This window comes from Gigantopelta aegis, chromosome 1 (assembly GCF_016097555.1).
Source record: "Gigantopelta aegis isolate Gae_Host chromosome 1, Gae_host_genome, whole genome shotgun sequence".
Lineage (NCBI taxonomy): Eukaryota > Metazoa > Mollusca > Gastropoda > Neomphalida > Peltospiridae > Gigantopelta > Gigantopelta aegis.
This window is the reverse complement of record NC_054699.1, coordinates 34,470,879-34,487,600: the sequence shown is the minus strand read 5'-3', so window position 1 is coordinate 34,487,600 and position 16,722 is coordinate 34,470,879. Positions and strand designations below refer to the sequence as shown.

The 16,722-nt window shown below is 41.0% G+C and overlaps 1 protein-coding gene across 2 annotated transcripts in view; it reads right to left on the bottom strand.

Annotated features, from left to right (window-relative positions):
- Positions 1-16,722, bottom strand: part of LOC121374132 (protein FORGETTER 1-like) — a 93,449-nt gene that overhangs the window by 58,453 nt on the left and 18,274 nt on the right. For both annotated transcript variants that reach the window (XM_041501084.1, XM_041501092.1), the window contains 6 exons: positions 13,522-13,604; positions 11,054-11,172; positions 10,569-10,621; positions 9,366-9,429; positions 7,651-7,741; positions 3,152-3,231 (listed from right to left, as the gene is read on the bottom strand). In XM_041501084.1, coding sequence (XP_041357018.1) covers positions 3,152-3,231; positions 7,651-7,741; positions 9,366-9,429; positions 10,569-10,621; positions 11,054-11,172; positions 13,522-13,604 — 490 coding nt within the window. The remainder of the gene's footprint in view (positions 1-3,151; positions 3,232-7,650; positions 7,742-9,365; positions 9,430-10,568; positions 10,622-11,053; positions 11,173-13,521; positions 13,605-16,722) is intronic.

Here is a 16,722-nt window from a genome sequence, read left to right as displayed (position 1 = left end):
TTTCATGGGGTACTCTTTCCGATTAGCAGCAAGGGATCTTTTATATGCACCATCCCAGAGACAGGGTAGTACATACCACGGCCTTTGATATACCAGTTGTGGCGCACTGGCTGGAACGAGAAATAGCCCAATGGCCCCACCGACGGGGATCAAGCCCACACCGACCGCACATTGAGCGAACGCTGTACCACTGGGCTACGTTCCGGCACAAGTGTTAATGAAGTGTGATAACAACCAAGAAAACTTACTACTAAATACACCGAAACAGGTTTCTCATGAATGGCATTATATTTACATTTCCAGATTTGTTAGGTGGACATCAACAATAACATTACACTGGATATTAGTTTTGTGTAAATCTATTAAAAATATATTTGTTTAAAAACACCACTAGAGCACACAGATTTATTAATTAACAGCCTATTGGATGTCAAAAATGTTATAATTCAGACATACATGTATAAGAGGTGGGAATTGGTGAACTGTAAAAAAGAGGAAATCTAGAGGGGTCCTGGAAATTCTTGAAATCCTAGGCTAAAATCTGTCATATGACACATTTTGGAGGAAACGACAATTAAAATGCGAGGAAACGCAATGTTCTATGAGAGAAAAACAGCTGATCTCAGGAGAATTCCCACCCTTGATGTATAGTCGTAGAGGAACCACACTACATTTTTCCATTATAAGCAAGCGATCTTTTACATACACTATCCAGAGACAGGACAGCTCATACCATGGCCTTTGATATACCAGCCATGGGATGTTGGTGGGGGCAGGAAAAAAACCAATCAGAGAATGGGTCCATTGAGGTGTTTTGATCTTACAACCCAAGCACTTCATGTGAGCACTCTTATTCTGTTGGTGTGAAAAGAAAGGAATATATGATACTCGCACCTCACAATATTTTAAACCACAGCTATTTGCTGTCTGAATCAGCGGTTATTGGATGTCAAACATTTGGTAATTATGAATTCAGAGAGAAAACTCGCTACATTTTTCCATTACCGTATATCTTCGCCTATAAGTCGAATTTTTTTCACCCAAAAATTATTTTATAACTTGGGCGGTCGACTTATAAGAGGGTAAAAAAAATTCACCAAAAAATATTACTGTTTTGGGGATTATTTTACAAGTTTTATTGTTGAAGTATGCCATGTATTTATACTCAAATATGTTAATTTGACATTTATTTTTTATAACCTTTTTTTTTTGGCATTAGAACGGTTTTCGTTATGCGAAAAGGCGTACGATCTCACTCACATGCCAAGACAACAGTCCACTTAGTTAAATTAACAGTCATCACTAATAGTAAAAATGTAAACAATACTAACTACCTGTTGCCTGAGTTTATTTTGAAATCTGGTCACTGGCATTAATGGTTGTTCAAACAATGTTTTGGCGGTGATTAACTTCATGAATATTACTGAGATTTCCCTTAAAATAGACTGATCTCTGCAGTTCACTATCTAGAGCAATAGGGACACACATCATTTGGTACAAAAACCAGTGTACTTTCCAGAGTTATCCTCCTTACATGTATTAATATGGCGGCAAAACGTGATACTTTCAGTTTTATCGTAGTGATCTGTTGGCAGTGTTTATAAATAAAGTTGTTGTCTGTGCACAAAACCATCTGTACAGTACCATACAGTAACAGTCAAACAGCTTTCACTCTCTACTAAGGGAATATTTCGTTTTGATGCTATGTAATAATGATAGTTTGATTGGAATAGTCTGATTATATTGCGATGTACAAAACGTGAAAACCGAAGTTTGTAAAATAATTTTCTTTTGTTCAAATATTGTACATTATTGTTCTCATGTGCAGAAAATAAGAAATATTTCAATATTTATAAGTTGTTTTTCATGGGTCGACTTATAAACGGGTCAATAAAAAAATATGTTTTCAGGGCTTGAAATTAGGGACTCGACTTATAGCCGAGATCGACTTACAGGCGAAGATATACGGTAGTAGCAAGGGATCTTTTATATACACCATCCCACAGACAGGATATACCAGTGGTGGTACGACAGGGATCGAGCTGGTACGAGAAATAGCCCAATAGGCCCACCGACAGGGAGCAAGCTGGTACAAGAAATAGCCCAATGGGCCCACCGACAGGGATCAAGCTGGTACAAGAAATAGCCCAATGGGCCCACCAACAGGGATCAAGCTGGTACGAGAAATAGCCCAATGGGCCCACCGACAGGGATCTAGCTGGTACGAGAAATAGCCCAATGGGCCCACCGACAGGGATCAAGCTGGTACAAGAAATAGCCCAATGGGCCCACCGACAGGGATCAAGCTGGTAAGAGAAATAGCCCAATAGGCCCACCGACAGGGATCAAGCTGGTAAGAGAAACAGCCAAATGGGCCCACCGACAGGGATCAAGCTGGTACAAGAAATAGCCCAATAGGCCCACCGACAGGGATCAAGCTGGTACGAGAAATAGCGCAATGGACCCACTGACAGGGATTGAGTGGGTACAAGAAATAGCCCAATGGACTCACCAACAGGGATCAAGCTGGTATGAGAAATAGCCCAATGGACCCACCGACAGGGATCGAGCTGGTACGAGAAATAGCCCAATAGGCCCACCAACAGGGATCGAGCTGGTACGAGAAATAGCCCAATGGGCCCACCAACAGGGATCGAGCTGGTATGACAAATAGCCCAATAGGCCCACCGACAGGGATCGAGCTGGTATGAGAAATATCCCAATAGGCCCACCGACAGGGATCGAGCTGGTAAGAGAAATAAGCCAATAGGCCCACCGACAGGGATCGAGCTGGTAAGAGAAATAAGCCAATAGGCCCACCGACAGGGATCGAGCTGGTACAAGAAATAGCCCAATAGGCCCACCGACAGGGATCGAGCTGGTAAGAGAAATAGCCCAATGGGCCCATCGACAGATCAAGCTGGTAAGAGAAATAGCCCAATGGGCCCACCGATGGGGATTGAGCTAGTACGAAAAATAGCCCAATGGGCCCACCAACAGGGATCGAGCTGGTAAGAGAAATAGCCCAATGGGTCCATCAAGAGCAATCGATCCTATAACCAGTCACCTCAGGCAAGTGCTGAATCACTGAGCTCCATCCTGCTCCCTTGATGGAATGACCAGTGTTTCTATTAATAGAAAACTCACTCACCTCCGCCTGTTTGAAGCTGAGTCCACGTGACACGTACATTCCGGACGCTTTCATTTCCATCGCCAGCATCTCAGACACTCCTGAAACATGTCAAAGGTTAACTTTATAACGAAGTACAGTTATCACCAGATAAAACAATCGTTTAGTCAAAACTCCTAAAACATGTCAAAGGTCAACTTTATAACGAAGTAAAGTTAATACCAGACAAAACGATTGTTCAGTCAAAACTCCTGAAACATGTCAAAGGTTAACTTCATAACCAAGTTAATACCAGACAAAACAATCAATCAGTCAAAACTCCTGAAACATGTCAAAGGTTAACTTCATAACAAAGTACAGTTAATACCAGACAAAACGACTGTTTAGTCAAAACTCCTGACCATACAGTCCTATTGACTGTCCTAACATACCTAATATGTTGATCATATACCATCCTATTGACTGTCCTAACTTACCTAATTTTACTGTGCACCCCGCTGACTGTCCTAACATTCCTAATCTGTTGACATGGTACTGCCCTATTGACTGTCGTAACATACCTAATCTGTTGACATGGTACTGCCCTATTGACTGTCGTAACATACCTAATCTGTTGACATGGTACTGCCCTATGGACTGTTGTAACATACATAATCTGTTGACATGGTACTGCCCTATTGACTGTCGTAACATACCTAATCTGTTGACATGGTACTGCCCTATTGACTGTCGTAACATACCTAATCTGTTGACATGGTACTGCCCTATGGACTGTTGTAACATACATAATCTGTTGACATGGTACTGCCCTATTGACTGTCGTAACATACCTAATCTGTTGACATGGTACTGCCCTATGGACTGTTGTAACATACATAATCTGTTGACATGGTACTGCCCTATTGACTGTCGTAACATACCTAATCTGTTGACATGGTACTGCCCTATTGACTGTCGTAACATACCTAATCTGTTGACATGGTACTGCCCTATGGACTGTTGTAACATACATAATCTGTTGACATGGTACTGCCCTATTGACTGTCGTAACATACCTAATCTGTTGACATGGTACAGCCCTATTGACTGTCGTAACATATCTAATCTGTTGACATGGTACTGCCCTATTGACTGTCGTAACATACCTAATCTGCTGACATGGTACTGCCCTATTGACTGTCGTAACATACCTAATCTGCTGACATGGTACTGCCCTATTGACTGTCGTAACATATCTAATCTGTTGACATGGTACAGCCCTATTGACTGTCGTAAAATACATAATCTGTTGACATGGTACTGCCCTATTGACTGTCGTAACATACATAATCTGTTGACATGGTACTGCCCTATGGACTGTCGTAACATACATAATCTGTTGACATGGTAATGCCCTATTGACTGTCGTAACATACATAATCTGTTGACATGGTACTGCCCTATTGACTGTCGTAACATACATAATCTGTTGACATGGTACTGCCCTATGGACTGTCGTAACATACATAATCTGTTGACATGGTACTGCCCTATTGACTGTCGTAACATTCCTAATCTGTTGACATGGTACTGCCCTATTGACTGTCGTAACATATCTAATCTGTTGACATGGTACAGCCCTATTGACTGTCGTAACATACCTAATCTGTTGACATGGTACAGCCCTATTGACTGTCGTAACATATCTAATCTGTTGACATGGTACTGCCCTATTGACTGTCGTAACATACCTAATCTGCTGACATGGTACTGCCCTATTGATTGTCCTAACATACCTTATCTGTTGACATGGTACTGCCCTAATGACTGTCGTAAAATACATAATCTGTTGACATGGTACTGCCCTATGGACTGTTGTAACATACATAATCTGTTGACATGGTACTGCCCTATTGACTGTCGTAACATACATAATCTGTTGACATGGTACTGCCCTATTGACTGTCGTAACATACCTAATCTGTTGACATGGTACAGCCCTATTGACTGTCGTAACATATCTAATCTGTTGACATGGTACTGCCCTATTGACTGTCGTAACATACCTAATCTGCTGACATGGTACTGCCCTATTGACTGTCGTAACATACCTAATCTGCTGACATGGTACTGCCCTATTGACTGTCGTAACATATCTAATCTGTTGACATGGTACAGCCCTATTGACTGTCGTAAAATACATAATCTGTTGACATGGTACTGCCCTATTGACTGTCGTAACATACATAATCTGTTGACATGGTACTGCCCTATGGACTGTCGTAACATACATAATCTGTTGACATGGTAATGCCCTATGGACTGTCGTAACATACATAATCTGTTGACATGGTACTGCCCTATTGACTGTCGTAACATACATAATCTGTTGACATGGTACTGCCCTATGGACTGTCGTAACATACATAATCTGTTGACATGGTACTGCCCTATTGACTGTCGTAACATTCCTAATCTGTTGACATGGTACTGCCCTATTGACTGTCGTAACATATCTAATCTGTTGACATGGTATTTCCATGGTACAGCCCTACTGACTGTCGTAACATACCTAATCTGTTGACATGGTACAGCCCTATTGACTGTCGTAACATATCTAATCTGTTGACATGGTACTGCCCTATTGACTGTCGTAACATACCTAATCTGCTGACATGGTACTGCCCTATTGATTGTCCTAACATACCTTATCTGTTGACATGGTACTGCCCTAATGACTGTCGTAAAATACATAATCTGTTGACATGGTACTGCCCTATGGACTGTTGTAACATACATAATCTGTTGACATGGTACTGCCCTATTGACTGTCGTAACATATCTAATCTGTTGACATGGTACTGCCCTATGGACTGTTGTAACATACATAATCTGTTGACATGGTACTGCCCTATTGACTGTCGTAACATACATAATCTGTTGACATGGTACTGCCCTATGGACTGTCGTAACATACATAATCTGTTGACATGGTACTGCCCTATGGACTGTTGTAACATACATAATCTGTTGACATGGTACTGCCCTATTGACTGTCGTAACATACATAATCTGTTGACATGGTACTGCCCTATGGACTGTCGTAACATACATAATCTGTTGACATGGTACTGCCCTATGGACTGTCGTAACATACATAATCTGTTGACATGGTACTGCCCTATTGACTGTCGTAACATTCCTAATCTGTTGACATGGTACTGCCCTATTGACTGTCGTAACATATCTAATCTGTTGACATGGTACAGCCCTATTGACTGTCGTAACATACCTAATCTATTGACATGGTACAGCCCTATTGACTGTCGTAACATATCTAATCTGTTGACATGGTACTGCCCTATTGACTGTCGTAACATACCTAATCTGCTGACATGGTACTGCCCTATTGATTGTCCTAACATACCTTATCTGTTGACATGGTACTGCCCTAATGACTGTCGTAAAATACATAATCTGTTGACATGGTACTGCCCTATGGACTGTTGTAACATACATAATCTGTTGACATGGTACTGCCCTATTGACTGTCGTAACATACATAATCTGTTGACATGGTACTGCCCTATTGACTGTCGTAACATACCTAATCTGTTGACATGGTACAGCCCTATTGACTGTCGTAACATATCTAATCTGTTGACATGGTACTGCCCTATTGACTGTCGTAACATACCTAATCTGCTGACATGGTACTGCCCTATTGACTGTCGTAACATACCTAATCTGCTGACATGGTACTGCCCTATTGACTGTCGTAACATATCTAATCTGTTGACATGGTACAGCCCTATTGACTGTCGTAAAATACATAATCTGTTGACATGGTACTGCCCTATTGACTGTCGTAACATACATAATCTGTTGACATGGTACTGCCCTATGGACTGTCGTAACATACATAATCTGTTGACATGGTAATGCCCTATGGACTGTCGTAACATACATAATCTGTTGACATGGTACTGCCCTATTGACTGTCGTAACATACATAATCTGTTGACATGGTACTGCCCTATGGACTGTCGTAACATACATAATCTGTTGACATGGTACTGCCCTATGGACTGTCGTAACATACATAATCTGTTGACATGGTACTGCCCAAACATATAATCTGCACCCCAAAAGGCTGCCCTATAACATATGTAAACTGCTGGCAAAGCACCACCCTATCAACTGTCCTGACTTGCCTAAATTAAAGACCCTGCACCACCCTACCGACTGTCCTGATACTCAATGGAAATAGCCCAATGGATCCCCGTCGGTGGACCCACTGGGCTATTTCCAGTTCCAGCCAGTGCTCCACAACTGGTGTAACAAAGGCTGTGGTATGTACTATTCTGTCTGTGGGATGGTGCATATAAAAGATCCCTTGCTGCTAATCGAACAGAGTAGTCCATGAAGTGGCGACAGCAGGTTTTCTCTCTCAATATGTGTGTGGTCCTTAACCATATGTCCGTAAATAAAATGTGTTGAGTTGTGTCGTTAAATAAACCATTTCCTTCCTTCCTTGTTACCTAATCCCTTGCGTTGGACGGACTCTAAGAAATGTGGAAATGACTTGAATGGTGCTCCGTCTCCCCACAACCCAAGTCGCTCCATGAATGCCTGCAAGTACAGATCAAATCAATGAACACAGAAACCTAAAACCAGAGAGCAAATTAACATTGGAAAAAAACTCTGAAAAAGTGAAGGGTCTTGTAAAGTAAGGGGTGGTTGCTTTGAGCTTTTTATCAAATAACAAGGCCAGGAACAGTTATTGCACAGTACTAAATTCTGGTATCCAAAAACACAATCCATGTAATTTTCATCTATTAAATAATGAATTCATATTATTTAAAAAACAAAAACCCCAACAAAGGTATGATTTAAAACTAAATATATTACTAAAGCTAATGTTTGTCAATTCTGCTGGACATTTATTTATTAAATGTTTAAAGTTAGTGTCTGGTTACCATATAATAATATCATGCACAAATTTGAAATATAAGTTCAACTGCAATTTTAAAAAATGTGTGTGTGTTTGCTATGAACGGAGAACGTCAAAACCACAAACGACAGCCTGTTGTCAATTTCAGTTAACAGGTGCGTTTGCGGATTTGAAAATGTAGGGTTCGTCTCAAAAAATTAAATGATAATTCTTGCGCTGGACAAAGAACGTTCAGTTGAGGATACGTACTAGTCTTTCGTTAAAACCGGTTTTGATCTTGACAACGTACTATCGACAATTGTACTTTCCTATTTAAGAATTAATATTTTATAAAGTGTTAGTAGAACTTTCAAAGTTTAGTTTGTATAACACATTGATCATGTATATATTTTTAATAAAATATAATAAAGTAGAAAATGACCGTTTTCACTTTTTAATTTTACGTGTGGTAAAATCAACAAATTCAAATAAATATTATTTCGTTTGGAAAGGGTAAAGTGAGTTTGTTTTGTTTAACGACATCAGTGTTAGAGCATATTGATTTAATAATCTTCTGCTTTTGGATGTCAAACGTTTGGTAATTCTGACATATAATCTAAGAGAGGAAATGCGCATGTGCAGGGGGGAGGGTATTGGAGGTCGAAACTTTTCCCTGACCAAGATAAAAAAAAATTGAAATATATTTTCTGGGGGAACATGGCCCCATATAAACTTCGCTCAAGGCAGTCTATAACCCCCAACCCCACTGAAATCCCTGCACATGCGGTAGGAGCCCGTCAAAAATGTCCCACTTTCGAAATACTGGCTTTGTTTTTGACCTGGATAAGCCAGCGTAGTGAAACCAATGTGGAGTGCGGCGTCATATATGCACCAAACATAATTGGATTTTCTGTTCTATATGCTTAAATAATAAAAATATTCTGGATACTGCCGCTTTAAACAAAAGCATTCTACCATTTCATTTTTAATGTGTATCTCTAGTAAAATAATTTTTAATTATCACTGTCCAAAACTAGTTTAAAATGAAAGTTTATGAACATCATACAATTCTGAAAGTTAATGTTTGTTTTGTTTAAAGACACCACTAGAGCATATTGATTTATTATTCATTAGCTATTGGATGTCAGACATTTGGTATTTTTGACATATAGTCTTAAAGAAAACCTGCTACCTTTTTCCATTAGTAGCAAGGAATCTTTTAAATGCACTTTCCCACAGACAGGATAGCACATACCACAGCCTTTGATATACCAATTGTGGTACACTGACTGGACATACAATTGTGGCAATTCTGCTGCTTACCATATTTTTAACATCTGTGATCCCGGTCGCACTGCAATACACAACTCGAGCCTTAGGCAACATCCTGTATAAACAGAACAAATGAAAAGATTTAAAGTAAAGACATCGAAAAGCAGTAGAGATACTAAAGACAAATACTTTTTAAATAAAAAAATGTGTACAATTTTATCCTGCAACTATCGTTTCTACTGACAGAATATGATGACGGATAAAGTAAAGTCATATTCGTATAGTAGCAGGATAGGACTTTTGAAGTGAAGTCACACGCACACATGTAGCTACATTACAAAATCACTCATCTGACCTCTAGTTCATCGTACAATGTGGCTGAAATAACAGAAATAATAGCTTTTCCCCATAATTGTTATGGTCTGCAGGATAAAGATCATAACTAGTTAATGACCTCAACAGAGCCTCGTGGAATTTCTCATTCTTACCATCACAGGATAAAGCAGATATCCGACATCATTAATTAGTTATTATCTATTTATAGTTTGAATTGTGATGAATTAACAATTGGAATTCTTACTACAATGAAACTGGTCTAGACCGTAGGGAAGATTTTGTTTTCAAAATCTTGATTAGCGATATTAATAACTCAGATCCATAATGTAGGGAGGACGTACAGTTTGTCTCAAATTGATGATTCCAGTGTGGGTCTGGAGGCAACTTTTCTTATACCCACCACCCACAAAATAATTTAAATCAAGTATACATTTCAGTACCAAAAGCAAAAAATTAGAATCACAGAGCTTCCTTTTGTCCCCTACCCACCCCCTACAAAATATATTCTTGAACATCCACCAAGCCCCTATAATAATTTCTTTATTACTAACCCGTCCTAGATAAATAGCCCAGATAGACAAAAACCGGCCTCGGTGGTGTCGTGGTTAAGCTATCGGACATAAAGCTGGTAGGTACAGCGTTCGCAGCCCGGTACCGGCTCCCACCCAAAGCAAATTTTAACAACTCAATAGGTAGGTGCAAGACCATTACACCCTCTTCTCTCTCACTAACCACTAACCCACTGTCCTGGACAGACAGCTGAGGTGTGTGCCCAGGACAGCGTGCTTGAACCTTAATAGGATATAAGCACGAAAATCAGTTAAAATGAATGAATGAATGAATGAATGAATGAATGAATGAATGAATGAATGAATAAATGAATGAATGAATGAATGAAGATAGACAAAATCCACCCACCTCTGAATAGAGCTGACAGCAAGAGCTACTTTTGTACTGGCGTGTTCTTTATTCTGAAAACAAATAAAATACACGTCAAATGTTTCACGGTCAACAGGGGCAGAAAGGAATGTCTGGTCAGCAACACCTCAATACATTTAAATCTACATATTTGATTTCTAACATATGGATAATCTTCAATACAATAGGGGATTTTTCATCAAAAATACCAGCTGAATACCAAATACCAAAAAGCGACTACACTGCAAATGTAGATGGAGACCTGTAAAGCCACGTTCACAAAGTTTCATCTAGTTTATGGCTGGAAGAAAAAATAGCCCAACGGGGATCGATCCCAAACCGACTGCTGACCAAATGCAATCATTGACATCCCCCACCCCACCCCCACCCAAATGCCAAAAGGGAAATACTGTGGCTTCACCATTCATTTTATCATTATCTATATTGTAACAAAAAAATGCCATGTCAAAAACAAATGTACATACAGGTATAAAGTTTTTTGCTTTGTGACATTCATCGAAGATGAGACATCCATCAAAGTCCTCCCCTCCGCACCACTTAATCAGCTGCTGTAGTCGCGACGTTCTCGTGCTGCTGAACGAACCTACAAAACAAAAACATATTCCAGTACTGGACTGAACAACCCCTGAAATTAAGAAAATGACCAAGGCAAAAAACATTTTCACAGAAAAATAGTGTCTACGGCATTTTCCATGGCAATTTTACCCATAACATGTTTGCATCTCTGGATTGTAAGTAAATATGAATATGCTGTAAGAAAGTAACATGTGCATGACATGAAAAATATCTCATCATCAGGCTGCATAACACTTCAAGTGACTTGTAGGAGTGTATGATGAATAAAACACCCGTAACGCACCATAGCCACGGTTCAACAATATACAAGCTGCCACCCTCTTGCAATCCAGTGCTATGAACAGTCAACATAGTGCAATGACCTAGTTGGAACTCGTTTTAATGCTACATCAAGTTCAACCAGACTGAGCAGAAAAACGTCCACTAGACTGGTTTAAGTGCTTCACAGTAAACCAAATAGCCATGTCGGGAACCAATCAAATAGTTCGCGAACGTTAGCGAAATGCCTGCCGGTTGAACTTTGTATTAGTCGTGTGTGTGTGTGCGTGCATGTGTGCGGGTGTCTTTTGGTGGGTGGTGTTTGTCACTGAAATGGTTGAAATGACTTTTGTTCTGTTTAGCGAGTTTAGTTCATTAATCAATGTGCTGAGGTGTCATTTTTATTTTATTTTTTAATTAGAAGATTTTTCTATCGATGGTATTCTTTCTGTGTGCTTGTGTGCGTGTGCGATAATGTCTGTCTAAAATATAAAGATGTATTGACTGTATTGACTCTCTCCTGTTAGCGTTAGTGTGATCCATTATTTCTTTCCATCAGTATAGGTAGATAAGAAGGAGAAGGAAATGTTTTATTTAACGACGCACTCAACACATTTTATTTACGGTTATATGGCATCGGACATATGGTTAAGGACCACACAGATATTGACGGAGAAAACCTGCTGTCGCCACTTCATAGGCTACTCTTTTCGATTAGCAGCAAGGGATCTTTTATATGCACCATCTCGTACAGGATAGCACATACCACGGCCTTTGATGTACCAGTCGTGGTGCACTGGCTGGAACGAGAAATAGCCCAACAGGACCAGTGATGGGGATCAATCCCAAATCAACTGTGCATCAAGCTAATGCTTTACCACTGGGCTACGTCTCGCCCCCAGGTAGGTAAGAAAGCAGGCAGGCAGCCAGGCAGTTATGTAGATACAAAACACGTACAAATACATAGAGGCTATTTCATGGGGTTTTTCAAATACGATTTTTATGTCAACGAGTGAACATGGTTTTCACACATCACGAGTTGACATAAAAATCGTATTCGGGAAAAACACCATTAAATGGTCTATTTATTATCTACATATTTCCTAATTTTTGACAATATCTTTCGCTCTTTGGTAATATCTTTCACTTATCCTATCGAAAACACGTAACGTCATGATATATTTCTTCCTATGGAACTTTGCCAGAAAATTTACTTTACCATAGACTTTTAAAAAGAAATTTGATTAAAATTTATCTTTACTAACATTTATTTAACAATACTGCGGTGCAAACATACCTGACAAAGCGATCCTCTAAAAACTCCCACAAAAACAAAACGAGTCGAACGCCGTTAAATTCTTACACTTACACTCGATGACACTACATTGTGTCATCATTATTTAGCTTTCTATTCAATTAGTTTTATATATTTTATCGTAATTGCACTTCGTATCCTGTTTTTATAGGTACAGTTGTTTAAATTACGTTTTTTATTTTTCAAATACGATCAGATGCATTGGTAATCATCAAATTTAAATACGAAGAACCGAGACAAAGGGAGATAATTTAATCATGCACTTTTACAAAAAAGTAAATACGACTTCTATATTTCCACTGTAGCTAAAATACAGTGAAAATATGACTTTTCACCGGATATGACTTTTATGGTTTCTGTAGATCTATATATTTCATTGCTATGTATATAATAAATACAAATATACACATTCGCACATTCAGTGAAATTGTGTTTTGTAATTCAGCTGCCTATATAACAGTTGTCTGATTACTGCAGCGGTAAAAATAAACAAAGGTTTTTACTAGTCCACCGGACAAGTACATCTAGAAATCTACTTGTCTGTCAATATTTTCATTTGTCCAAATAAAGGGTTTGTTTTATTCAAGTGCAAGGGCAGTGTTTTTGACTGCTCAAAATAAAATTGCATTCAGAATGTTTTACTTGTCTATAGGACAACCATGGAGTAAACATTGTTTGTACAAGCACATTTTCATGGACAATTGCTTATTTCGAACACTGTTACGGGAGTCTAATAAAACAACTTTTTAAGTGATTAAATCTAAAACCTAGTCTATGAGATACCTCCTTTCTGTACAGATGAAACCAATGTGGCATACGTGCTGAAAATAACACCCTCCTTGAAGTCAGACGGCAATCCGAACACTCTGTAATATAAAAACCAATTAAGAAAACACCTTATAATATATAGAGATTATTATACGAGCTTGTGTGTCATACGGTTTTTACTAAACAAGTGTCAGGATTTTTGTATTGACCGAGCAAGAGCAAGTGTAATACATATATCCTGATAAGAGTTTCATAAAATCAGTACGACTCACACACGAGTGACTCACACGCGAGTGACTCACATGCGAGTGTAATAATTTGTTTATTATTCATAATATATATATATTTTATGAATAACAAGGGCAGTCTCAAAATGTTTCAACCAGAAACTGGAAGGATACAGCTAGGAATTGGAGAAAACTTGAGTGTTTTCTCTTTTATAGATACATTACCTGTCCTCAAACAAGTGCACCTCCCCCCCACGCAAGTGGTCTGGTCCGAACATCCCAACAGCCAATGGGATGGCCTAAATTCTTCTACTGTATACTGCTCTCTAGTTCCGGTCACATGACTGTAACTTCCTTCTTTTTCCATGAGCGCATCGCACGGAGAACAGGAAGCGGGGAGGCCCGGGCGGGATGAATCTTGAGGACAGGTAATGTATCTATAAAAGAGAAAACACTCAAGTTTTCTCCATTTCTATAGACATTACCTGTCCTCAAACAAGTGCAGCATTCAACAGATGGTGGTGGGTGCCGAGATCCGTAGATGCTTGTGATAACTCCCCAACCGGAAAGAGGCTGACTAGTGGAAGAATAAGGCCAACCTTGGTAAAACCCTCCTCCTAGGGATGCCCGTCACGACCAATGCAGGTGATGTTAGTAACAACAACCAGAATGGTGGCATCCGTCAGCAGTGGCAGGTACGGCTCCTAGAACACATGAACCAGGAGGCGGAAGCCACATCTCATGCTGGTTCTGACAGGGTGGGAAGACGTAGCCACCAGGGATGCAGGTGTTAGGTAACCCTCACGTATTGAAGTGTTATAGTTTTTCAATAACAAGCGACAACCTAATGAGGTGCATCCGTCAGAACATTGAACAAAACAAGACCCCCGAATGTTTTCTGTCTAGTACACCAAAGATCTGTTTAGTTCAATAACGACAACCAATAACCACATGCAGTGAAGAGTTAAGGTTATCGAGACAAAAGTTCCGGCACCAGTGCGTGAACTGTGCAAAAGAACAAAAGTCTAAGCAATCCTCACCTGTCGATTCGGTGGACATCTCGGTATGCAGCCCAGAATCAGACAGACATCAACGGCGACAAGGATGGCTTGTATTCAACAGAGTCTGTGCAGCAACAACCGGACCCAGATGATGGAACCCCTCAACGTCTTCTGTGGAGACATCCCTCAGATAATAGTTGGCGAAGATGGAGTCCGTCGCCCAGAAACAGCCAGTGATGATGTGCTGAATGGATGTGTTGCAATGCAGGGACATCGTGGCAGCCAAGGCACGGAGTTCATGCGGATTGGAAGCAGACGGAGCAGGTAAACCCTCCTTCTGATAAGCGGTCAGGATAGAAGACCGGATCCAGGTGGCCACCGTGTTCTTGGTAATATCCCTCAACCGACTCTGGTTACAGGAAAGGAAAAGTCTTTTACGATGTTGTCGAAAAGATCTGGTCCTCTCGATGTACTGGTGCAGGGCTCTAACAGGGCACAACGCCAAGTCCTCAACGTCCGCCGGACCAACGATAGAGGAGAGGGCCTGCACAACATACGAGCGAGGCGCTTGGTCTGGTAACTGATTCTTTGCAATAAAGTTCATGAGTAACCCCAAGTTGACTGCACGCCGATCTCGGTGAAAACGTACCAAATCGACATCAAGAGCATGAAGTTCTGAGACACGAGCAGCCGTGGCGAAACCGAGTAAAAAACACCGTCTTCCGTGTCAAATCTTGCAGGGAAGAGGACTCGATCGGCTCATAAGGTGCGGTCGATAACGCTCGTAACACCAAATTCAGGTCCCATCTTGGTGGCCGAAACCGGTGTACTTGATCTTCAAGGCGAAAACCTTTGATCATTTTATGGATCTCAGGAATACCCGATAACTTCGTTCCAGTAGTTACATCACGAACAGTAGCGATGACCGAAACGTACCCAGCGATGGTAGACCCCTTCAATCGTAAAGTGGTCCGCAGATACAGCAAAAAATCAGCAAGACGAGGTATCTGTATCGTCTGAGGTTTGAGTTTTTTTTTCTAACACACCATCGGTGAAAGCAAAGCCATCTGACGTTGTAAGCCGCAGTAGTAGATGATCTGTGCGCTTTCAAAATGGCCGCCGTAGACTGTGAAGAAAAACCTTTCTTCCTCAAACTCTTGGAGATAAAGTCCACGCGTGCAGTTGGAACAACTGCGGACGTGGATGGTACAGTCTTGACGTGGGATGCAGCAACAAATGATCCCAGTTTGGCAGCGGTAAAGGATGTGGATCGGCCAGACGTATTAGATCTGGATACCACATCCTGGATGGCCACATCGGAGCAATGAGCAACAGGCGACAATGGTACAGCTGAAACCTCTGAAGCACCCTTGGAAGGAGGATTGGTGGAGGAAAAGCGTACGCGTCCATCTGTTCCCAGCTGATGGCCAATGCGTCGAGATCCAGAGCTTCGGGATCCGGCACCGGAGACACGTAAACCCTCAGCTGATGGTTGAATCGTGTGGCGAAAAGATCGATGTTTGGTGTCCAAAGTCTGTCGCACACCCATCGAAACGCTTCCGGATGGAGCATCCACTCCGTCGGCTGTGGAGACGACGGCCGGGACAATGTGTCGGCTAGTACATTGCAAACCCCTGGAATATGACGAGCCCGAAGTTGCAATGGAATTTCGTCGACCAGCTTGTAGAGACGATAAGTCAACTGCAGCAGACTGCTGGAGTGAGTTCCCGCCCTGACGATTGATGTAAGCCGCCGCGGTCGTACTGTCTGTGGCCACCATGAGAGAGGCTTCCGTCAACATCTGTCGCCAATGAAGGATAGCGTAGTAGACTGCCAACAACTCTAACAGGTTGATGTGGAGTCCGAGTTCGCCGGGAGACCACAGCCCTGAAGTAGTCTGGTTGCTTAGATGGGCTCCCCAACCTTCCAGTGACGCGTCGACGAATAGGTGATGAGTGGCTATGAAGGCCCGCATAGAGACACCTTCT